At 61.6% G+C, this 22,081-nt stretch overlaps 1 protein-coding gene across 6 annotated transcripts in view; it reads right to left on the bottom strand.

Annotated features, from left to right (window-relative positions):
- Positions 1-22,081, bottom strand: part of LRP1 (LDL receptor related protein 1) — an 87,722-nt gene that overhangs the window by 14,264 nt on the left and 51,377 nt on the right. For 3 of the 6 annotated variants that reach the window (XR_012584436.1, XM_074565249.1, XM_074565253.1), the window contains 41 exons: positions 21,371-21,538; positions 20,840-21,022; positions 20,442-20,642; positions 20,109-20,354; positions 19,577-19,774; positions 18,901-19,105; positions 18,564-18,728; positions 17,922-18,166; positions 17,483-17,614; positions 17,143-17,370; positions 16,802-16,976; positions 16,179-16,273; positions 15,802-15,951; positions 15,418-15,558; positions 14,999-15,127; positions 13,268-13,399; positions 12,887-13,021; positions 12,671-12,800; positions 11,993-12,119; positions 11,579-11,730; positions 11,289-11,413; positions 10,634-11,005; positions 9,229-9,418; positions 8,609-8,813; positions 8,192-8,384; positions 7,658-7,783; positions 7,429-7,557; positions 6,824-6,943; positions 6,010-6,123; positions 5,406-5,555; positions 4,972-5,109; positions 4,316-4,432; positions 3,966-4,094; positions 3,019-3,141; positions 2,470-2,610; positions 2,198-2,385; positions 1,764-1,947; positions 1,454-1,539; positions 1,015-1,134; positions 466-653; positions 99-304 (listed from right to left, as the gene is read on the bottom strand). Coding sequence is in view for 5 of the 6 variants with exons in the window: in XM_074565249.1 (XP_074421350.1) it covers positions 99-304; positions 466-653; positions 1,015-1,134; positions 1,454-1,539; positions 1,764-1,947; positions 2,198-2,385; positions 2,470-2,610; positions 3,019-3,141; positions 3,966-4,094; positions 4,316-4,432; positions 4,972-5,109; positions 5,406-5,555; positions 6,010-6,123; positions 6,824-6,943; positions 7,429-7,557; positions 7,658-7,783; positions 8,192-8,384; positions 8,609-8,813; positions 9,229-9,418; positions 10,634-11,005; positions 11,289-11,413; positions 11,579-11,730; positions 11,993-12,119; positions 12,671-12,800; positions 12,887-13,021; positions 13,268-13,399; positions 14,999-15,127; positions 15,418-15,558; positions 15,802-15,951; positions 16,179-16,273; positions 16,802-16,976; positions 17,143-17,370; positions 17,483-17,614; positions 17,922-18,166; positions 18,564-18,728; positions 18,901-19,105; positions 19,577-19,774; positions 20,109-20,354; positions 20,442-20,642; positions 20,840-21,022; positions 21,371-21,538 (6,681 nt within the window). In the remaining variant the exon portion in view is untranslated. The remainder of the gene's footprint in view (positions 1-98; positions 305-465; positions 654-1,014; positions 1,135-1,453; positions 1,540-1,763; positions 1,948-2,197; positions 2,386-2,469; positions 2,611-3,018; positions 3,142-3,965; positions 4,095-4,315; positions 4,433-4,971; positions 5,110-5,405; positions 5,556-6,009; positions 6,124-6,823; positions 6,944-7,428; positions 7,558-7,657; positions 7,784-8,191; positions 8,385-8,608; positions 8,814-9,228; positions 9,419-10,633; positions 11,006-11,288; positions 11,414-11,578; positions 11,731-11,992; positions 12,120-12,670; positions 12,801-12,886; positions 13,022-13,267; positions 13,400-14,998; positions 15,128-15,417; positions 15,559-15,801; positions 15,952-16,178; positions 16,274-16,801; positions 16,977-17,142; positions 17,371-17,482; positions 17,615-17,921; positions 18,167-18,563; positions 18,729-18,900; positions 19,106-19,576; positions 19,775-20,108; positions 20,355-20,441; positions 20,643-20,839; positions 21,023-21,370; positions 21,539-22,081) is intronic. The other 3 variants (XM_074565251.1, XM_074565250.1, XM_074565252.1) reach the window with 3 other exon arrangements.

Here is a 22,081-nt window from a genome sequence, read left to right as displayed (position 1 = left end):
GACCATGCCCAGTAGCCCTGGCTCCTGTTCCCACAACCAATCCAAAGCCCACACCCCACAAAGGCCTGGCAGTGCCCCGAAAGCCCCAGTGCTCTCACCCGTGTGCCGGTTGGAGCCGTCCAGGCTGGCAAACTCGATGTAGTCCTCCCGTGCGTCGGCCCAATAGATCCGGCTGTTGATGTAGTCAAGGGTGAGGCCATTGGGCCAAGTTATCTTGGTGTCAACGATGACGCTGCGGTTGGTGCCATCCATGCCGATCTTCCCAATCAGGGAGTGGTCCCCCCAGTCCGTCCAGTATAGGTAACTGGGCATGAAAGAGAAGAGCAGAGGGTGGCTGAGTCTGGCCCAAGCCACAGCGGCAGCCGCACTCTGCCCATTGTGTGGCTAAACCACGGCAAGGCGGCAGGGGGGCCACCAGCCCCCTCCCTGTGTTGAGGGGAAGGTCCAGGTCCCCCATGCTCTCACCCATTCTGCACATCCACCACCAGTGCCCGGGGCTCACGCAGGCCCGAGTTCACCAGCACAGTGCGGTAGGCGCCGTTGAGCTTCGACACTTCGATGGTGTCCCGACCTTTGTCGCACCAGTACAGGTTGCCTCCCACCCAGTCCACAGCCAGCCCGTCAGGGTTGCTGAGGCCAGTGCGGTGCAGAACCTATTGGGAGAAAACAGAGATGCTGCAGCTGGACAAGGAGACCCATATCCTGCTCTGGTCCCTCAGGGATGACAACATCCCCCTTCCCCGGTACATCGCCCTTGCAGATGGTCCTGCCTAGCTCCCTTTCCTCACTCCTCTCTTCCCCCAGCCCTCCTTGCCCACTGCTTTGGTGCAGCGTGGAGCCCACCTCTGATCAGGATGGTGCTGCGAAACATCCCCGCAGCAACCTGGGCTGATGCCCTGAGCCTGATGATGACCCCACAGCAGGGCTTGTGCCCAGTTCCAGGGTGGCCGTGGTGCCAGTCTGTGCCCCCCCTGCCCGGACCGGGGGTGCCCAAGGCGCTGCCTCAGGCCCCACCTGAACGTTGCTCCCATTGATGTGCATACGGCGGATCATGCTGCCCTGTGTGGTGACATCTGTCCAGTAGATCATCTGCTCCCGATAGTCAAAATCCAGAGCCACTGCGTTGTTCAGCCCCTGGGAGGAAGGGAGAAGTGTTGAAACAGCCTCACCTGCCAGCACAGGGTCACGGGGGCTTTACAGAGACCAGTGAGCCCCCAGCCTCAACTTGCAGCCCCTGCAGCAGAGAAGTTAAAAGCACCTACAGGCAACTGTTGTGCAGCTCCTGTATACTCATAGCGAGATCCTGGATTCCCAGGATCTACTGTCTGCCTGGGAAGCCAAGAGCCCAAACTCCCAGGCTGGCAGGTCTCCTGCCCTGCAGGGCCCCTCTCCAACCCCAAACCCCTGGCCACATGGGGCTGGTGCCCCCTCCTGCTCCTGGCTCCTCTCGCACCTGCTTGAGCAGTGTGTAGTTGGAGCCATCCAGGTTGAGTTTCCTCAGGTAGTACCGGTTGGCAAAGATGAGGAAGGGCTCTTCATCTGCACAGGGAAACCATGAGACGTGTCAGGGAAGTGCTGCTGGGACGCGGGCAGATCCCCTGTGGACCTGCTGCCCTCCCTGCCCCACCGCCTCCCAAGCTCTCCTTCCTGAGTCGGGTGCAGCTACTTTGCTTCGCAGAGCATCGTGACCGACTCCAATGCCAGCAGTATCCCACGGTCACCAGAAGAGCATCCCTGCCTCCCAGTTTGCTCTCAGCTCTCACCTGTGACAGCTTTACAGCTGGTGGGGTTGTCAGGTTTGAGCTTGTAGCCCTCTACGCACAGGCACTTGTAGCTCCCCAGAGTGTTGATGCACTTCTGGCTGCAGGGGTAGGTGGTGGAGCACTCGTCGATGTCAATGCACGTCTTCCCGTCGTCCTTCAGCCGGAACCCAGGACGGCATCTACACTGCAGGAGGCAACCGGTAGCTGTTAGACATATCCAGGGCCCGCACGCTGGGACGTGACAGGCATCACACCATGGGACAAGTGGGCTCAGGCACAGACGGCTTGCAGACACAAGAGCAGCACGCACAATCACGGGCCGAAAGAGCCCGTGTGCGCACCCCTTGCCCCTGGTGCAGGACAGAAGCAACCCTCACGCTAAGGGAGCAGGAAAGCATCCCTCCAGCCGAGCCTCCCAGCCTGCGGGCCCCTACCTTGTATCCGATCTTGAGGTCCTCGCACTCCTGGGAACAGCCGCTCAGCTTCTTGTTGAGACACTCGTTGATGAAGCAGTTGAGCTCGTCGGAGCCGTCCGTGCAGTCATTGTTGTTGTCGCAAAGCAGTGCCTCTGGGATGCACTTTCCGTTCTTGCAGAGGAAGAAGGAGTCGTTGCACTTGTTCTCTGCAGCAGGTGGAGGGGAGGTGGCAGTGGTCAGCGTGAGACAGCCGGGTGGCCCCGCTCCGCGGCCACGGCCCCCGCAGGTACCTGGGCTGGTGCAGCGCGGGTTCTTGGGCGCCTCGTCTGAGTGGTCATGGCAGTCGAACTCGCCGTCGCACTCCCATTGCCGGTTGCTGAGGCAGCGGCCATTAGCGCAGCGGAACTCGTGGGGGCCGCAGGTGGGATACTCTGCAGGAGGGTGGCGGGCTCAGACGGCACTGCCCACCTTCCCGAGCCAGCCAGGAGTTACGGGGGCACCACAGAGCCATGGCATGGGCGCCCAAACCTCCCTGCAGCCTCCTCAGGACCGTGCTGCACCGCAGGGGCCAAGGAAGTGGCAAATACAGGTGGTTTTGGTGCTCTCCAAACCTGGTCTGTGCCAGGGCGCATGCCCTGCGGCGGGGCTGAGGGGGACAGCTCTCCTGCACCAAACCCCTCCCGCTCCCCCCTCATCCTGGTCTCCCATCAAACCCCTTCTGGATGATGAAGACCCTTTCAGGGTCCCGTCTCAGCACCCAGGAGACCCAGCGTGGCTGCCAGGGCCAGTGCCACAGGAGATACAGCCCTCGTCATCCTCCCAAGTCCCATGGAACCCACCACACTCTGGGGACTCGTCTGAGCCGTCACCACAGTCGTCATCATGGTCGCAGACAAAGTGTTTGGGAATGCACTGGCGGTTTCCGCACATGAACTCCCGCTCGTCGCACGTGTTGTTGTACACTGCAACGAGGCATCGCTGTCAGCCCCCCGCCAGATTGCGTGCTCTCCTGCCTGCCCCCCCAGCCCTTTGTCTCAGGACACTGGGGACAAGAGCTGAGGCACAGCCCAGTTGGGGCAGCGACTCCCACTCCTTCGCCCCCAGCCTGAGCCCTCATCCCATGGCTATGAACAGCACCCGGGCAACATAGAATCATAGAATCATAGAATTGTTGAGGTTGGAAGGGACCTTTAAGATCATCGAGTCCAACCTTTAGCCTACCCTGACAAGAGCCACTTCTAAACCATGTCCCTCAGTGCCCCATCTACTCTTTTTTTAAACACCTCCAGAGATGGTGAATCCACCACCTCCCTGGGCAACCTATTCCAATGTTTAATAACCCTTTCAGTGAAAAAATGTCTCCTAATATCTAATCTAAACCTCCCCTGACGTAACTTGAACCCGTTTCCCCTCGTCCTATCACTTGTCACCAGGGAGAAGAGGTCAGCCCCCATCTCTCTACAACCTCCTTTCAGGTAGTTGTAGAGGGTGATAAGGTCTCCCCTCAGCCTCCTCTTCTCCAGGCTAAACAACCCCAGCTCCCTCAGTCGTTCCTCATAAGGTTTGTCCTCCACATGGTGCCCTTAGTGCAGGATGATGCTCCTCCTCTCCTCGCAGTCATGGAAAGGCACCCAAATGTCCCTGTGTCCAGCACAAGGCATCCTGTCTGCTACCGACAGGGGCCCCAGGGAGTGGGGGGGGGGCCCCCAGGCAGCTCGGCTTGCTCTACACCCCATTCCTCTCCAGCCTCTGGCCCCACCACGCACCCAGCCCTCTGGGGACTCACAGCAGCCGGCAGCGAGGGTCTCGTCAGCTCCGTCTGCACAGTCCTTGTCTCCGTCACAGAGCCAGCGCTCCGGCACGCACACATAGGTGCCCGGGCACTGGAAGGATCCTGTGCTGCAGGTGGTCATCCCTGGGGAAGGGAGAAGCGGGAAGGAATCCAGTCACCCCCATCACTGGAGAATCAGCACTCTTGGGCTATGTGGGTCCTAAGGCCCAGGAGAGCAGTGAGGACCATGGCACAGGAAAGCAAAGGTGGGAGAAGGGATGGGCAGAGGCAGGAATACGCAGAGATGGAGCTGCAGCGCGGGCAGGGACTGAGAGAGGTGAGAGCAGGGGCTGGAGCAGACTCACGGCAGCGGCTGTCCTCGTCAGAGCCATCCCCACAGTCGTCTGCCCCGTCACACACCCAGAGCTTGGAGATGCAGCGGTGGTTGTTGCACTCAAACTGCACGGGGTAGCAGAACTTGTCTGGGAGAGGAGGAGAGGAGAGGAGGGGTGAGAGCCAGGGCGATGCGGGGGGAAGGACGCGGCAGCAGAGCACGGCCACACTGGGCCAGCCGGACTCCAGGGCTGGAGCCCAGGGTGGTGCTGGGGCTACTGCTCGCCCAGGCCTGGCAGTGCCCACACGCCACGCTGGCAGGCTCTGCATGGAGCGGTGTGGGATTCCCTGCTCTGGAGCTGGGGAGGTTCCCCAGTTCCTCAGCTCCATCTGCGGTTTCTTCAGGGAGGTTGGAACTGAAAACGTAACTCAAGTGAGCCGTAACTGGCCACCTTCAAAATGACCACGGACACTTGTGGATGCGCTGAGCAAACAAACGCACCAGGACATTTGCATTGGTCACAGTTAAAAGCCCAAACTTGTGGAATAAGACCACAGAGGGGGAAAAAATCTGGAGTCCGGTCCTTGGAAAAGGGATGTCAGGGAGAGGAGAGGGTCCTGCCTACCCTCCAGCACACTTGCACTTGCCACCCCATGCCATCACCCTGGAGCCCCTTGCTCTCCCCACCCTGCCGCTCACTGCAGTGAGTCTCGTCTTCTCCGTTCTCGCAGTCGTCCTCTTTGTCGCAGGTCCAAGTCATGGGGATGCACCTCCCACTTGGGCAGGCGAAGTAATTGGCCGGACACTTGGGTTTCCTCCCACCTGCTTTGTGAAGGAAACGTCAGGTAAGGGTGATGGTATGGACGTGTCCTGCCTCCTCCCAACCCAGAACTGCCCAACTCCAAAGGATTCCTCCCCAAAAGCACTCTGTGATCCCGCATGCATCAGCACCCTGCAGCACCCTCTGTGCAGGAGCTGTGCAAGCAAGGGACGATGGTCTCAGTGTGCAAATAAAGCATCCACTGCCCAAACAGACCCCAAAGGGGAGCACCCAGCCAGAGGGTTGGTGCGATGCCCCCCATCTCTCAGGCCTGAGCCCCCTTTCCTCGCCCCAGTCTCACCTGGACAGTTGCGCTCGTCTGAGTAGTCTCCGCAATCATTCGCCCCATCGCACACCCAGCTCGGAGCGTAGCACAGAGAGGTGTGTTCGCACTTCTGGAACGTGGTACCCTTCACCCCCAGCTTGAAATAGCTGCTGCAGTCGGTGGCGGCTGCAAGGAACCACAACAGGAGCCCTGGGTGATGGGTGCTGCTTGCCGGCGGCACAACCCTTCGGTCCAGCTCCCACTGCGCAGCACGAGCACTCGCCCTGCTGCTGACAGCCCTTCCCTCCTCGGAGCAGCCCCGAGCTGACTCTGCCCACGTGCCCCGAGCTGCCGGGACCATGTTAAGCGTTTCTGATGGGCTGCTGGGGGGTGAGGTGCCGGGCACGGCGTGGGCGGCTGCAGTGATGGGCTGGGGGTGCTAACCTGGGCTGGCCTCTGCTGACGGGATGGGAGCCAGGGCTCTTATCCGGTTCAGCACAAGTCCCAAAGATTGAAAAGACTGAAAGCAGGTGCAGGGACCCAGGCCCCCCACCCCGCAGGCACAGAGGTCAGGAGCATCTCCAGCAGAGCAGAGCTGGGGGGGCAGCAGGGAACATGGGACAGTGGCTGGGGCACTCACTGCAGTTCATTTCATCCGAAGCATCCTCGCAATCGACGAACTGGTTACAGCGGCTTGAATTCCCAATGCAGCTCCCATCTCGGCAGCGAAACTCTGTAGCAGCGCAGCTGGTTTCTGCAAGGGGGAAGCCCCCGCAGCGGATGAGGCTGTGCTGGGGGACCCAGAGGGTACGGCCGCCCCACGGTCCCCACTCGCACTGCGGACGTGCGTGCACAGACCTCCACTGCCCAGCACAGCTACAGACTGCCCGGCCCTGCTCTCCTAGCTCCGGTCCCCTCCCAGCTGAGACCTGGTGCCTGTCCGGCTCATGCACTCTGCCCGGCAGCCTGAGCTCCTCTCCTGAGCTGGCCTGTTGCTAACAGACCTGGACGGGCCCAGGGAAGCTCCTGACCCTCCCCGTCAGTTCTGAACCAAGCAGACAGGCTCCTGCAGCTCTGAAGGGATGCTGCGCTTAGGGCTGCCTGGGTGCCCTTTTCTCAGGAGCACAGGAGCCATTAGGAGCAGCAACACTGCGCCTTGCCATCGCCTTGTGCTCCTCCTGGGTGTCACACCACTGTTCTCAGGAGGCTCTGGGTGCTGCACGGCCACGCTCGGGAGTTATTCCTCCCGGCTGTCAGGGAGTGAGCTTTACAAAGCAGTCTGCGGTACAAGCAGCACAGGTAGGATTTAGACCTTGACTATCCGTTAAGCCCTGGCTCTGTTCTGATCTGTCAAGCTGAAGGTAACTCTTTCCTGAAGCCTCTGTCCCTGTCCCCAGACGGCTGACCGAGCCCTGGCAAGGGCTGGCCGGGAGCCAGCCAGCCAGCCTGCTTACTGTTACACGGCACTTCGTCCGAGTTGTCCCCACAGTCGTCCACGCCATTGCACCAATAGCGGCTGGCGATGCAGCGCCCGTTCATGCAGTGCAGGTAACCCTTCTTGCACTTGCGGCTGCCTGTGAGGGAGGAGGAGGAGATGAGTGCAAGGGGAGGGCCGGCGCCCCAGGTGCCTCAGCTCCTCAGGGACCCTTCAGCAGGGGAAGAAGCTACACAGGCAGGATTAGGAAACAGGCTCCCTCGTGCTGTGCTGGCAACATGGCAGGGTCAAGCTTGGCCTTTGCCCAGCAGAGACCCCTCCTGGCAGAGAAGCAAGGGCTGGTTTAGAGCAAAGGTGCTGCAGCCCCCACTGCGTCGGCTCAAGGTTTCTCACCCTCCAGCCTGCCCCCCAAAACTGAAAAAGGTCTGGAGCCCTTAAGGCCTGGCCTGGCTGGGCCCATCTCTGGGAGGCCGAGAGGGACTGCAAGCACTTGAGGGGCACGAGAAGACACCCAAGGCACCCTGGCTCCCTTTGCTGAGCAGAGCCGAGAGCTCGAGCACGGTGCCTGCAGATGCTGGGAGGTGTGTGTGTGTTTGAGCAAAGCAGCAAGAGGAGGAACCTTACTGCAGTAGGACTGCTTCTCATCTGACTTGTCCTTGCAGTGGACCACGCCATCACAGGTCCGGCTGAAGTCAATGCAGTCGCCGTTCCCACACTCAAACTCATCGTGCATGTTGCAGGTGGAATTCAGGGCTGGGGAGGGTGTGGGGAATGTCAGCTCTGCCAGGCTGAGACCGGCCTCTCCTCCTTCCCTCCCCATCCCCACCAGCTCCCACTTCCACCTCCCCTCCACCTTTGCAGGTGAAATCCTCCTGCAGGATGCGCTCGCCACGGCAGGAGCAGTTGACGTGTCCTTTGGGTGTGAGCAGGCAGAGATCCTGACAGCCGCCGTTGTTCACCCTGCATGGGGACAGCTCACCTAGGAGAGACGGAGAGAAGTCACACCAGGGACAGTCTCAGCAGCCCCTTCCCCTTGTCCGCCCTGCTGGAGGGATGAAAAGTATGGGATCCTCCCCAAGCTCTTCAGATGGGGCAATGAGGGAGGCACTGGGGGCATCCAGTCTCCCCAGATCTTGCAAGGAGGATGCCCTGGGAAGAGCATAAATGGGGCAAATTCTCTCTTTCTTCAGCCTGCAGAGGGTCTGAAGATGGACAGGCCTTGGCATGAGGGTCCCAAAGGGGCAATGACAGGCCAGGCAGGACGGTGGGATGGGTTTCCCCTTCCCCTGGCCTGCAGACAGGGTGGAAGAGCAGCGCGGGGTGGCAGGGGAGCAGGGGCCCAGGGTGGTGAGGCTGCGGTGGCTGGTGTGGTGGAGGGGGTCCTTACAGCTGTCGGTGTCGTTGGCCACAGCAATGATGCCCATGGGCTGCTGGGGGATGTCAACACGCAGAAGCTTCATGTCAGTGCCCACATACTTGTTGGCTCGTTGCACAGCCCTGCGCACCCAGTCCGTCCAGAAGATGTAATCACCGTAGACAGCCAGGCCGAAGGGGTGCACAGGCTCCGATTTCAGGATCACCTGCCGGACATTGGCAAACCATGAGCGTCAGGGAACCTGGCTGTGGGTCACAGCCCCCATCACCACCCCAAAGGCAGCCCATCCCCAGGTGTCTGCCCCGGGGGAAGGCTCTACTTCCCCGAGCTCCAGGAACAGCTCTGCTTGCCCATGACAATGCGCCAGCCCTATTTCTGACACCCGCCGTTCTCCTCCAGCTCTGCCGCTGGGGCCAGGTCTGGACTCACGTGGCGGTGGGAGCCATCGTATTCACAGCGCTCAATTTTGTCCAGTGTGGCATCAGAGAAGTAGATCTTCTCAGCCTTGTGGTCAATGGCCAGCCCATTGGGTGTCCGTATGTCCTGGTCAATGATGATGAGGACGTTGGCACCAGAGAGGGTGGCACGCATGATGCTGGGGTGTTGCTCGTTCCAGTTGGTCCAGAACATCAGGCTGGAAGGGGAGAGACACGTGATGCCTTTGCAACCCCAGCTCTCTGCCACGTACGTGTTGGCTTAGCCCACCCCTCCACTGCTGCGGGGCTTCCAGGGACTTTGGGACAGATGGGACATTGTCCCCACATAAAAAGGGCGGGAGAGGGATAAATGAGGCCACTACAGCCAGCTGGGAAATGCGGTAGCCCATGGTACCAGTTGGCCAGAGAAGGGGATGGGATGGGGTTTGTGTCTTTCCTTTGGGGTGCTGAAGGAAGGGGGGCAGGGCACGGGGCCTTTCCTCCCTGGGGTCCAATACCCTCTGTGCTGGGAACCAGTGCTTCCTCCCCAGTGGAGGGGAGTCCACCTGGATGCTGGCCCTGGGACCATGCGGACCCCCGGGCAGGCTGGCTGGACCACCGATGGCCACTCACTTCTGGCACTCGTCCAGCACAAAGGCCCGGGGGTGGTCGTCCCCTGACATGGTGATCACCGTCTCCCTCTCGAATGCCCCCAGGCGGCTCTGGTCCACGGTGTGGCGGGTGATGGTGGAGGTGGTGTAGCTCGTCCAGTACAGCGTGTCCCAGCCGCGGTGGTACGCCAGCCCCTCCACTGAGCCCACGTCTACAGAAGGGGAGGACAGGCAAGGGTTGTGTCCAGCCTGTGCTCCTGCAAGGCTGCCCAGCTCACCTGGACGCGGCTTCTCCTGCAGCCTGAAGTTATTGCTTTTAATTACACCCCATAAAAATCCCTCAGAGGCTCTGGCTACTTGCTAACACGGCGCCAATACGGCAGCACCTGAGGGGACTCAGCAGGGCTGGGCTAACGGGCAAGCTGAGATCCCAGGAGACTTTAGGGGCCTCCTGGGCAGACCCCTGCTACCAGCCAGCTAACGACACTTTCTTGAAGGGAGGCTGGGTGATGTTCACCTACGATGAAATGAGGACCTGAATTTGGCTTTCAAGCTCATGCTCCGATCATCTCCCCTGCACTGGCCAGGGCTTGCTCCGGGTCCCCCTGTCCCCGCAGCAGCGGCGCTGGGAAGGGTCACCCTCTGCCAGGGGAGAGCTGAGGCCCAGAGGCACGAAGTGACAAGATGACGACTTGTGGCCGACCAGGGAGACCTTCCCTCCAGCTCTCAGGCCAGGAACTTGAACTGTACACCTATCCTTCCTCCCTCGTTAACGATCAGCAAAAGGTTTAATGAACCGGCTACGACAGATGGGCCCTGCTCTCCTGATCTCAGCGATAACAGCCATCCCAAGTGACAAATGTAAATACACTCATTAGCGAGCACATCTATAACCCTTGCTGGAGGTGCTCCCTAGTGACGCAGAGAGACAGACGGGGTCTCTTCAACTGCTGTAGGAGCCAATGAAACCAGCCAAGGGCAAGCGGAGGGCTGGAGGTGAAGAGAGGGCCAGACGTGGCACGCGTTGCTCAGGCTCGGCAGGTCTGTCTTGGAAGTCAAATGCAAACACAGAGCAGATCCCAAGTTTGCTGCAGTGCCTTGTTTCTAGAGCAACGCGTACCCACGTGCACGCCTGAGCCTTGTGACACACTCTCCTTGCCAGAACAAGCTCTGCGGACTGCTCCTGACACTTGCATCCTCTACCACAGGCTGCTGCCTCGTCCAGAGGCTCGGGTAGGAAGCTCACAGCTGAACCCTTAACAGCTGCCACTCAAAACACCTCTTGAAAACACCAAAATACATCAACAGAGAAAAGGAAAAAAAGCCCTTGGGAGAGCAAGGAGGGAGTTCAGGAAGAGGTGGCATGGGAGAACAGGAAAGAGGGGTCTGAAGGCAGATGCTCGTGGAGGGAGCCCGGTGACACTCACTCTCCACGATGGTCTTGCGCCCCGTGCCATCATCGTTGATCTGCTGGATGTTGCCAAAGTGGATGTCACTGTAGAATATGCGGTTGCTGCCCTTGGAGCCGTAGCGGTAGTCAAAGGCCAGGGCAATGACATTCTTCATGTGCTCCGCATCCTCGAAGGGCTTGATGGGTGCGTTGAGGTTGTTCTCGTCCGACAGGTGGATGCTCTTGAGGATGGTGCGCTCCGAATACAGCAGGTAGCCATCGTAGTCCCGGCAGCTCACCCCGTCCTCGGAGAGCATGCCATGGGCGCAGGCGCATGTCCTCTGCCCATTGCCACGGAACAGGCAGAGCTGCTGGCAGCCCCCATTGCTCTGGGCACAGATGTTGGTGCCTGGGGAGGAAAGACGGGATTGTTTGAGGAACTGGGCAGGCTCTGTGAAGGAGGATGCTCCCGCTCAGCCGCTTTTCACCGCTCCCCGCTCCCAGAGGAAGTGGGTGAAGAAAAGGGCTCAGCCCACAGCACGACACGGTTCTTTGAAGAGGACACAGTGGCCTGTTTGTCGTTTGTTTCTCCATCCCCCTCCCCACATCTGCCGGCCGTGGGAGCCCAGCCTGGGCGGCCGCCAGCGCTCAGCAGCGCTGCACGGGGGGCTGACACCCGCTCCTGGACGCACCCTTCTGCCTGGCCCGGTTGAAGACTTTGATATCCTTGAGCTGCACGCCGATCCCTGTCCGCAGGGACACCGACTCGGTGGCATTGTCCTTGTTGCCTCTTTTGATGGAGCCATTCGCGTGAGTCCTAAGAAGGGACAAAGTCACTGAACAACCAACGTGGGGCCCACCTCAGCAGCACCCTGTGGTAGGACCCAGCTCCACCACCTTCGCCATAGCACCCACCAGCTCCCCCCACCCTCCCACATGGCTGGTGCCCCCCCAGCACTGCCGGACCCCCCGGGCACGGTACCTATCGCTCCAGTAAATGTACTCCTCGAACACCGACACGGAGAACATGTCCATGTTGTTGCTGGACAGGACAACCTCTCGGTTTTCACCCGTTTCCAGGTCGATTCGTTCAATCTTGTCTGTCCGGGCATCACACCAGTAAAGCTTCCCATCCTGAGGTGATGAGAAAGCATCCCCATCAGCAATGGAGCAGCGCACCAGGGTGGCACTAAGGCACCCTCCGCACCTCCCACCACGCCTGGCAGAAGGTCCCAGGGTTCAGAAGATGATCACCCTTGACACCCCACCCTGCACTGGAGAGGAGACTCCAGGGCCCTGGGGAAGGCAGCCATGTCCCCAGAGGCCCCACCGGCAGGGGCACAGCTGCAGGGACCCTTGGCATTGGCACGCTCCCCACCAGGCCCCAGGGTCGTACCTCATAGTCGACGGATATTCCGTTGGGCCAACTGATGCTGACGTTCACCAGCACCATCCGCTCGGTCCCATCCAGACGCGACCGTTCGATGCGGGGGTACTGGCCCCACTCTGTCCAGAACAGATACCTGCAGGGGACAGCAGGGACGTGACCATGGGGCTGGCCAGAAGCAGCATCCTTGGGCCTTTTGGCCACCAGAGCAGAGGACAAACGCCTCTCCCCCTCATCCCTCTACCCCCGGTGATCTGCCAGCCGCCACGTGCTTGCAGAGCACGCCGCAGCCGGGGAACAGAGCGCTGCATTGCAGTTGGATGCAGCCCAGAAACCAGCCCACGTGCCAGTCACGTAAGGTGCTGTTCTCCATCCTTCCCTGTATCCAAACAACTCTCCTCTCCCTGTGACTGGAGTCAGTCTGGGGAGGCTCCACTTGGATTTTCTGAGGTGCTGGCACCCACAAAGTCACGAGGAGCTCTCAGAGAGCTTGGCCCATCAGCAAAAGGGCGGTTAAATTCAGCTGGTTTGGACAGTGGGGACCTGTCCCTTGGTGTGGCAGATGTGCGGGTCCTTCTCCACGGCACGCAAACATCACAGCTCTGCAGGGAGGGTGCTGGGGGTCTCCAGTACATGCCCACCCCCCACCTAATGGCCCTCTCCAGGCGGCCTTGTGCAGTGTCTCACCCCTTCTCTGGATGGACTGTGATGGCCCGTGGCTTGTCCAGCCCCTGAGAGATGACCACATAGCGGAAGGACCCGTTCAGCCTGGCCACCTCAATGACATCAAAACCCTGGTCTGTCCAGTAGATGTTTCCTGCAGAGAGGAGACAGTGAACACCCACTCGAGCCCCAATCCCCGACTGCCCCTCTGCTCCTCCCTACGCTGGAGCCCTGTCTCACCAGCGATCCAGTCCACGGCGATGCCCTCCACGCGGCCAATGCCATTGGTCACCACGTCCTCCCGCCACGTCTGGTCCCGCTTGGCCCGGCTGATGGTGCTTAGACCCATGTCCACCCAGTAAATGGTGTCGTTCTCTGAGAAGGGACAGGCAGGAGAGCGGGTGTCAGTGACTGCCCCTGGGTCACCCCAAGGGTGGCACAGACCTGGGCTGAGCCTGCAGCCCTGGCATCGAGACCTGAAACCCTCCTTCGTCCAGAGTGGCCAAGGGGAGATGCTCTCCGGCAGAGCATTGCCAAAGGAGGGCCTGGTGATGGTCTCCCTTGCACTCCCCCTCCCTGACCCCTCCAGCCCTGTTGTCCCGCTCCCAGCCCCTGCATCACCTGCGTGGAAGTCGATCCCTACGGCCAGGGAGGTCCCTGACACGGGCACGAGAGCATCTGACTTGTCGTTGGGGTCCAGAGGAATGCCGCGGATCCCCTCGTGGACTGAATACAGGAGGAAGGAGCCAACACCTGCGACACAGATGCGGGGACAGTCAGATGCATCCCAAAAACCACACGACGTCCCTTCAACAGACAGCCATGATTAATGGAAAACTGTGACAGCAGCCCATGGAGGAGCATGAGCCTGGCAGGGCTGGTGGGAGGGCTCGACCCTGCCACGACAGCAGCACCACGAGTCCCCGGCCTGGGCAGACAGCCCAGGACAGCAGAGGGACAGGCAGGGCAGGGCTGAATGGCGCTGGCTGGACCTGCTGGCAGGCTCTGCGGCTGCCTGAAGCATCCCCGCACAGGCAGCCCCTACGCCCACCACTCAGCTGACTCTGAGGCTGACGCATGCGAGACGTGGGCTGGCAGCGGGAGCCGCAGCTCCGCAGGCAGTCGGGCAGGGGACGGGGGAGGCAGTTCTGCCGGACACCGAGTGCCTGATCCTGCCCACACTGCTGCGGTCAAGGGGGTGACATGTTTGCAGCACTGTGGTTTCTCACGGAGGGAGGGATGCCCCCCTTCACTTGGGTCCCTGCATGAGAGGGGCTAACCAGGACGAACACAAGGGGAAGCAAACTCCTCTGTGAACAAGATGAGAGAGCTTTCACCGCCACACTGGGCAGGAGAAGGAATGACAAACCTTGTGGAAAGAGGTCAGGGAACAAACCACTCTAAACTGAGCATGGACATGGTCAGGGACCAGATTCCTGATGGCTGGGGCAGGAACCCGGGAACAGCTGCAAAGCCCTTCCCTGCTCAGCTCTGCGAAGGGGCTGCGTGCCGGAGGGCCCTGCCCAGACCTCCCTGCAGGTTGCAAGCCTTGGAGCAGCCTGTTCATGGGGTCCTGACCTACAGTGGAGCACAGGGGAGGCACGAGCAAAGTCTCTTTCCAGAGTCGCCTCCGCCCCCGAGCGCTGGCAAAGGCTCTGTGCTGCATCTGGGTCAGGGCAGCGCTTGTTATTCAGTGCCTGCCCTGACCCAGATGGTGCAGCAGCTCTGCCAGCTCCCTCCAAAAACACCAAGAACATTTTGCACACAAACAGCCTTTGAGAGGCCCTGGCAGTGACCGGGGAGCTGGGGAGGGCTCTTCCCTCCCAGGGGAGATGGTGTCAAACCAGGCAGGGACTGGGGATCTGCAAAGCAAATACCGTGCTGGCTGCCCGGCACCATTCCCGGTGATTGCGGCAAGTCAGTGACCCAAACCTGCTGCTGACAGCCAGGGCTTCACCTCTCCTTTGAGGGCTCCCACCGTGCAGTCCTGCTCCCCTCCTCCCGCTAAACCCAGAGCCCCCGGTGCCCCACGCTCATCGCCGCCAGCCCCTCGCAGGGACAGCTCACATGAGGGCCTCGCTGTGGCCCAAGTCCACAGCCCCTCCCGAGCCCCGCTGATGTCCCTCTGGCCCCTGGGGTCCCTTTGCGGCGCTGCTGGGTGCAGTGAGGCGTGGGGCAGTTGGGAGGAGCCCGCACACAACCGGAGCGAGCGGTAGCATCCCCCCATGCATGACGCTGGCACACAGGCCTTGTGGCAGAGGCAGAGCTGCAGCACATGGCCGTGGGCGGCTGTGGGGTCTCTCTGCTCCGAGGGGGTAGTTCGGGTGAGGGGACGGGGACAGGCACACTCACCTTCACAGGACTGCTGCCCACTCTTCAGGCTGTAGCCTGCAGTGCACATGCAGGACCGGGAGGTCTCGGAAGTGGGGAGGCAGAGCTGCGAGCAGTCGCCGTTATTCAAGCTGCAGGGGTTGGTTCCAGCTGCCGCGGAGAGAAGTGGGGGGTCAGTGGCAGCCGGGGGACACCCGCAGGGCTGCGGGCGCCTTGGGAGAGGCTGGGGCAGCCGGGGCCAGCACCACTTGGGGCAGACACATGGGATGTGCGTGCTCTGGGCCAGCCGGCAAGGGCCAGGCTTGGGCCAGCAAGAAGGGACAGGGTCAGCCGGCCGCCCAGTCACTGTGGGCCAGACTGTGGCCCCGCTGGCAGCCCGGTGGAGCGGACGAGCTGCTGTCTGGCCCTGCAGGGTCTCTGCCCCGGGACCACACACTCACCTTGCTGGATGCTCTCATTGTACACCTTCATGTGCATCACCAGCGTGGTGCTGTTGCGCAGCACTGTCACCTCTGTCCCATCCTTCTTGTTGCAGGTGCCCATCCTCTCAGAGGCCTGGTCAGCCCACCACAGCTTGTCGCCTGGAAGGAGAAGGCAGGAACATGCAGCAGCCTTCCCCATCCCCTCCCGCCCTAGCAGCAGAGCAGTGGCTCCACACAGATTTACATGCCATGGCACGGAAAAAGGGGTCTGAGCTCAGCCTTTGGTGGAGAAGCATCCCCTCCATAGCTGCTAGAGGTCACAACGAGCAGTCTGTGTTTGGGCAGGGCAGGAGAAAGGGAAAGGGCTTCATAAACCACCCCCACCACCCTGCCAGCTCTCACCCATGATGGCCAGGGCAGTTGCCTTGCTCAGCTGACTCTTCATGGACTCAATCACCTCAAGGTTACTGCCGTCCAGGTTGCACCTGTTGATGGTGCCATTGCCAGAGCTGATCCAGTACAGCTTGCTCTCTGGGTAGTCAATGGCCAGGCCTGGAAAGCAAGAGGACCATCAGTGTCGGGGCAGCACGCAGTGACTGTCACCAAGTGGGATGGGACCAGCAGAGCAGATGGGGTGATGGAGAGAATGGGTGACCCGGCACAAACCAGCCACCAGCCCCCTGGGGAGCCAGGGCCGCCAGAGTCGGGGTTCAGGCTTTTAGGGCCAGCAAGGCTATCCCACGGTGGGGTGGTACCGGGAGGGACGGGGGGGTCCATACCGACAGGCCCTTTCTGGTTGGTGAAGAGGAGGGTGCGGTTGCTGCCATCCATGTTGGCCACGCTGATGTTGTCCCCATCTGTCCAGTAGAGCTTCCTGCACCGGTGAGGGGACATTGAGCACGGTGGCTCCAATAGCCCCAGGGAGATGGCCTAGCTCTGCTGCCCTCCCGGCCCACCCAGGCTCCGCCAGCCCCCGCCACCCCAGCCTGCTCTCTAGGCTCCTCTCCAGCCCTGAGCTGGCCCCTCTCCCAGCCCGGGCAGCCCGACAGCCTCTTCGCCCCCAGTGCCGGGACCCCGGAGGGGGTTTGGTGACTGCGAGCACTCGCCCAGCCCAGCCCCGTGCACACCCAGACTGGCACACGCTTGTGGATGCACACTTATCCGCAGCCTGTTCTCCTTCGCGCATGCCGACAGGCGCACACCTCCCGAGCTGTGGCCCTGTCTCCTCTCGCACACCTCCTACACACACTGACACACAGGGAGAGCAACCTGTTCTCTCCCCCACCACACACAGGCATTGTCACGTGCACACACGCATGTGCCTGCACGTACACCTTCTCCTCCTTCGACGCTCACGGCCTGACCCCACGCGTGCTGGCAACGTGTCCCACCAGAGACTTACCCCCGGAGGGGGTGAACAACCAGGCAGTGAGGCTTGTCCAGCCCCTGGATCACCGCATTCTTGAAGGAGCCGTCCAGCCGAGCGACGTTGATCTGCTTCTTGTTGGCGTCATAACTGGTCCAGAAGAGGTTTCTGGAAACCCAATCCACAGAGAGGCCGTGAGCGTTGGGCAGGTCTGGAAGGCAACAGAGAAGGGAGAGTCGTTAATGGTGAGAATGGGGCTGGGACAATGTTCAGATGAAGAGGAAGGGCTGATCTCATGAAGCTGAAGCCTCTGGAGGGTTGGCGGGTCTGGGACCTGATGGGAGCAGCTGTGTGGAGCGATGGTCCTCCACACTCACCTGCAGAGACAACAGTCTCCACGCCGGTGCCATTGATGAAAGCTCTCTTGATGGTCTGGGTGCGGACATCAGACCAGTAAATGCGCTGCTCCACGGCGTCGTAGTCCACCACCGTGACATTATCAATGTCGGGCACCGTAAAGGAGATAATGTAGTTGTAGTAGGGGTTGTCGATATCCACACCCCGGATCTCCATCTGCCGTGCATACAGCAGGAACTTCTTAAACTCTGGGGAGAAGGACGAGAGGGGCAGTCGTGGGACCTCAGTCTGATCTGCAGAGCTGGCACTGAAGCACCCACTTGTCCTCCCCCCACCAGGGTGGCCTGGGCAGATCCCTACCATAGCAGGTCGTGTTGTCTTTGTCCAGCTTCATGAGGTGGGGGCAGGCACAGGACAGCGTGCGGTTGTAGTTGATGAGGCAGAGGTGGGAACACGGCCCTTTGCCCCCATTGGCTTCACAGGGATTAGGAGCTGCAGAGGGCATAAGGCTCAGTGACATCCCTGTTCCAGGGGACACCAACCCAAGAAGCCCCAGAGAGCTGCAGACCTCCCAGACCCTCCCTGCCCCATCGAGGAGCTCTGACCCATCAGCCTCATCACCCCAGGACACTTCTGTGTTGGGTGGCCAGGGCCATAGTGGAGGCCTCCAGCTCAGCAGGGGTGAGAAAGGGCAGCCATGGGGGTGGGAGCAGCTCCCACGCAATGCTCTGCGCCAGCACCACCTCCCCACCGCACTCCCCCCGCCCTGTCCCTCCGCCGCCGCTTCCCCAGGCCTCACCCAGGGGCTGCCGGGAGGGGTGATACACCTGCAGGTCAAAAGGCTGCGTGTTGGTCCTCTGCACCACTGTCACGTTGTGCCCTGTCCACTTGTTGGCCTTCGCCAGCGTGTTGGTGCGCCAGTCGGTCCAGTAGACCTCACCTCCGTACAGGGTGACGGCGAAGGGATGTGACAGGTACTCGTGTCCCCGCAGCACCTCAATGTGCCCTGTCCCATCATATAGGGCCGAGTAGATGGCGTCTGACCTGTGCCCAGCAGAGACAAGCAGTGAGAGCAGGCAGATGGCTGGGCAACGGCTACCGGGCACAGGCAAAGGCCTCTTGAACCCAACAGCAACAACCCACAGGGTATAAGCAGCCGCCTCCTCTGCTCCGCTTCATGCTGCTGCTGCGGAGGACGACTGCTGATGTACAGTCGCAGTCCCCGCAGAGGAGAAAACCCAGAGCAATGGCTGGAACGTGTTGCAGACACAAACAGAGCCCACAGAGCAAAGGTTTTCGCTCCCAGCCCAGCAGACAAATGGCAGAATAACACAGAAGGAAGGGCGAAGGTGCCAGAGCTGGGAGGGACGGGGAGGGGGCTGAGGCCCAGAGGTGATGGGGAAGGGGAGGCACGGGGCACGGATGGGTGTCCGGATGCTACCTGGCGTCGATCCAGAGGATGCGCTTCTCCAGGTAGTCGACAGTGAGCCCGTTGGGCCAGCCCCCCGAGCCCGTCTCCTTGTGGATGGTGCGCCGGCCTGCGCCGCTCATGGAGGCGGCCTCGATGCGGGGCAGGCTGGCATCCCAGTCTGTCCAGAAGAGGATCCTGCAAGGGACAGCGAGCGGGGACGGTCAGCATGGGGACACGGGGATACCAAGCTCTGCCTCCCGAATCGGCAGTGGGGCGTGTGCCCAGACAGGAGCCCATGGCCTGGTTCCCCTGCAAGATCCCAAGGGTGCCACTGCGTCCTGGTGACCGATGTCCCCTCCTGCCTTACCCGTAGCGGGGGTCCAGGGCAATGGCACGGGGATGCTCGATGTCCCCAGCCAGCAACGTGGTTCGCATGGTGCCGTCCAGCTTGGCCACCTCAATCTGGTCCAGGTTGCTCTCCACCCAGTAGATGTTGCCAGCGATCCAGTCCACGGCCAGCCCCTCGGGGGTGGCCAGCCCGTACTGTATCACCACCTCGAAGCTGGTTAGAGCTGTGGGGCACAGCGCCGGGAGGGCTCAGAGTGCTGCTTCCTCCCCGGCCCACCCGCCGCCATCACACTGCAGTCCTGAACATCCCCACCTGGCCTGACAGGGTTCACTGGCACAGGGAAGCTTCTTCCCCAAACGGGGTCTGAACCCCAAAGGGCTGAGCCCCACGTCCGTGGCCCAGCACCAGGCTCTCACTGGAGGTGCCCCCTCCCACAGCTCTGCAGCACTGATGGGGAGGGGGCCCGGCTTTGTGCTCCCAGCTGCTGGGCTGCAATTAGGAAAGTGCTAGGAATGCTAATTAACTCCTACATAACGAGCAACTTTGGAGAGCGTAACGGGATCACTAGAGGGGCTGTGGGTTCCAGTGGGGAGTGCCAAGGAATCGTTGCCAGCACCCTACCCCAGAACCCCATCCCCGATTTCCCACTTATCTGGCCCCCACCAGCTTGCTCCAGGCCCCCAGGGCTACACACCCCCATTCTCGAGCAGCTTTCCTCTGTAGATTTTGTCCTCCACCACATCGGTCCAGTACAGCGAGCTCTGGTTGAGGTGGAAGTCCAAGGCAATGGTGTTGCGCAGCCCAGGGACTAGGACGCTGTAGTCACCCCGGTGCAGGTCAATGCGGCGGATCTCATGGCGGTTGGAGAATATGATGAACGGCTTGAAGGGGTCTGGGGAAAGCAGGGCAGGGTCAGAAGGGTGACACGGACAAGGCAGGAGTGACTGGCAGGGGCTGCGTGGGACCAACGGTCCCCACCCCTGTGGGTGGAAGGTGTCCCCGGCTCCTGGCCCCAGCCCCAGCTTTGGGACCACCCACACCCCTGCACCGTAAAGGGCAGCTCGTGCCAGGTGTCGACAGTGAGGGGTCCACCATCAGCAGACAGATCCCCCCAGGATCTGGACATGCCCATCAGCACAGTACTCAGCCTCCGAGAGCAGGGGGACACCCCCCATCACAGGCAGCGGGGGCGATGCTGCCAGCCCCTGCAGCCCACCCACACACACCCAGGCTGCGGCAGCTCTCGCCGTCGGGTTCCAGCATCCAGCCCTCATAGCAGGAGCACTTGACATTGTACTTGTCCTGCTCGCACTTCTGGCTGCACTTGAGGTGCTTGGCACAGTAGCTCTGGATCTGGCAGGTCTTGTTGTCTGAGCCCAACTCCATCCCCAGGGGACAGGAGCAGACGATGCCCTCGCCGGGGGCCACGGTGCAGTTGTGGCTGCAGCCGCCGTTGTTCAGGGAGCACTGGTCTGTGGAGAGAGGATGCGATCGTCAGGTCCTCGTCCTGTTCCCAGCTGGGGGACACCCTATGTCCCTGTGTCCAGCTCCACACTCACCGCAGAGCTCGCCCTCGTCGGAGCCATCACCGCAGTCGTCGGAGCCATCGCAGAGCTTCTCGGGTGGGAGGCAGATGGAGGTGTTGTTGGCGCAGGTGTGGGAGGGAGGTTTGCACACCAGTGACTCGCAGTTCTCCTCGTCCGAGTTGTCCTCGCAGTCACTGTCGCCATCACAGACCCAGGCCTTGCTGATGCAGCGGGCTGTCGATGGGGGAGCAAGGAGGGGGCAGATCAGACGTGGAGGAGACGTTATTTCGGGCACTCAGGGTCCCTGCTGACCCAGAGCTGGTGTCCCTCCACCGCTGTCCCCATCCCCACCGAGCTGAGGCAGGTCCCAGACCCTTCCCCAGGTCTGAGGGGGCCCAGGGGCAGTGGTTCCCCCCCTCCCCTGCTCTCACCTGAGTCCTTGCAGCCAAACTTGACGTTGGGGTCGCAGACATGGGTGACCCCCTCGCAGTTCTTCTCGTCACTGGAGTCCATGCAGTCTGTGTCGCCATCACAGCGCCAGCGCATGGGGATGCAGAGCCCGTCCAGCCGGCACTGGAACTCGTCGGTGTGGCAGCCCCCGGGCGGGCGCGTGGCTGGTGGGAGGGCACAGGCACCCACTCACTGCCTTGGCCCCAGGAGCTGGGACTGGGTGAGCCCAGGGGGCAGGAGGGGGACGCGGCACTCAGCCTGGGGGCACCCAGAGGTGCAGGAGGGGGTATCTGGGCACCCAGGGCGGGCAGAGTAGGCTGCAGGATCTCCTGCCTGGAAGGTGGGGCTCTGCCCAGGGGGGATCTTGGCTCTTTAGTCAGGATGGCAGCAGAGCTGATGCTCGGGAGGGTCCATCTGCCACTTGCTTGCTCCCTTCCAGGGCAGGACCCGAGGGGGGACACACCAAGCAGCAGCACGGGGACAGCTCGACCCCGCCGTGGCCTGGGACTCACCCTGGTTGGTGCAGTTGGCGTGAGTCTCGTCGCTGTAGTCTCCGCAGTCGTTGTCCCCATCACAGGTCCAGTGCACGGGGATGCAGCGCCCGCTGTTGCACTTGAACTGGTTGCTGGAGCAGGAGTGGCTGCAGCCCGCCTCGTCGCTGTTGTCCCCGCAGTCGTTGTCTGGTGAGGGAAGGGGAGCAGGAAGGGGCTCAGAGTGCGCCCAGCCGGCCGGGAGGGCTGGTGGAGGCACAGCAGGAGGCAGAAAGGCAGAGACCCCCTGCCAGAGACGGCCGGGGGAAGCGGGGAACAACGGGGATCGGACAGACCATGCCAGCAGACAGGACACGGGGGCAGCCTGTCAGCGCTGGCGGTGGGTTGAAGAGAGAGCCCCTGACCCCCCGCGGCCCTCCCACCCCCCGACACGCTCCAGGCGCGGCCACAGCACCAGCAGCGCACAAAGAAAATGAAACACAGAAACTGCATAGATCAGCCATGTACCTGGGGAGGCTGGGAGGGCGCCCAGCGCCAAGGGGGCCGCTCCGCTCCGCAGGGGGAGTGGAGCTGGGGGGGACGGTGCACTCCTTTATGGGGCGCATCCACGGGGAGATGGGCTGGTATGGCCAATTGGGGGGTGTCAGCTTGCCTGGAGGAAACCCCACCGCCCACTGACGGGCAGGGGGAGCTTTAGTCTGATGGTGCCATGACACTGGCAATGCAGCCCCT

The sequence above is a fragment of the Larus michahellis genome, chromosome 22 (genome assembly GCF_964199755.1).
Source record: "Larus michahellis chromosome 22, bLarMic1.1, whole genome shotgun sequence".
NCBI classification, from domain to species: domain Eukaryota; kingdom Metazoa; phylum Chordata; class Aves; order Charadriiformes; family Laridae; genus Larus; species Larus michahellis.
The sequence above is the reverse complement of the archived record's forward strand: the minus strand, read 5'-3'. Positions and strand labels throughout refer to the sequence as shown.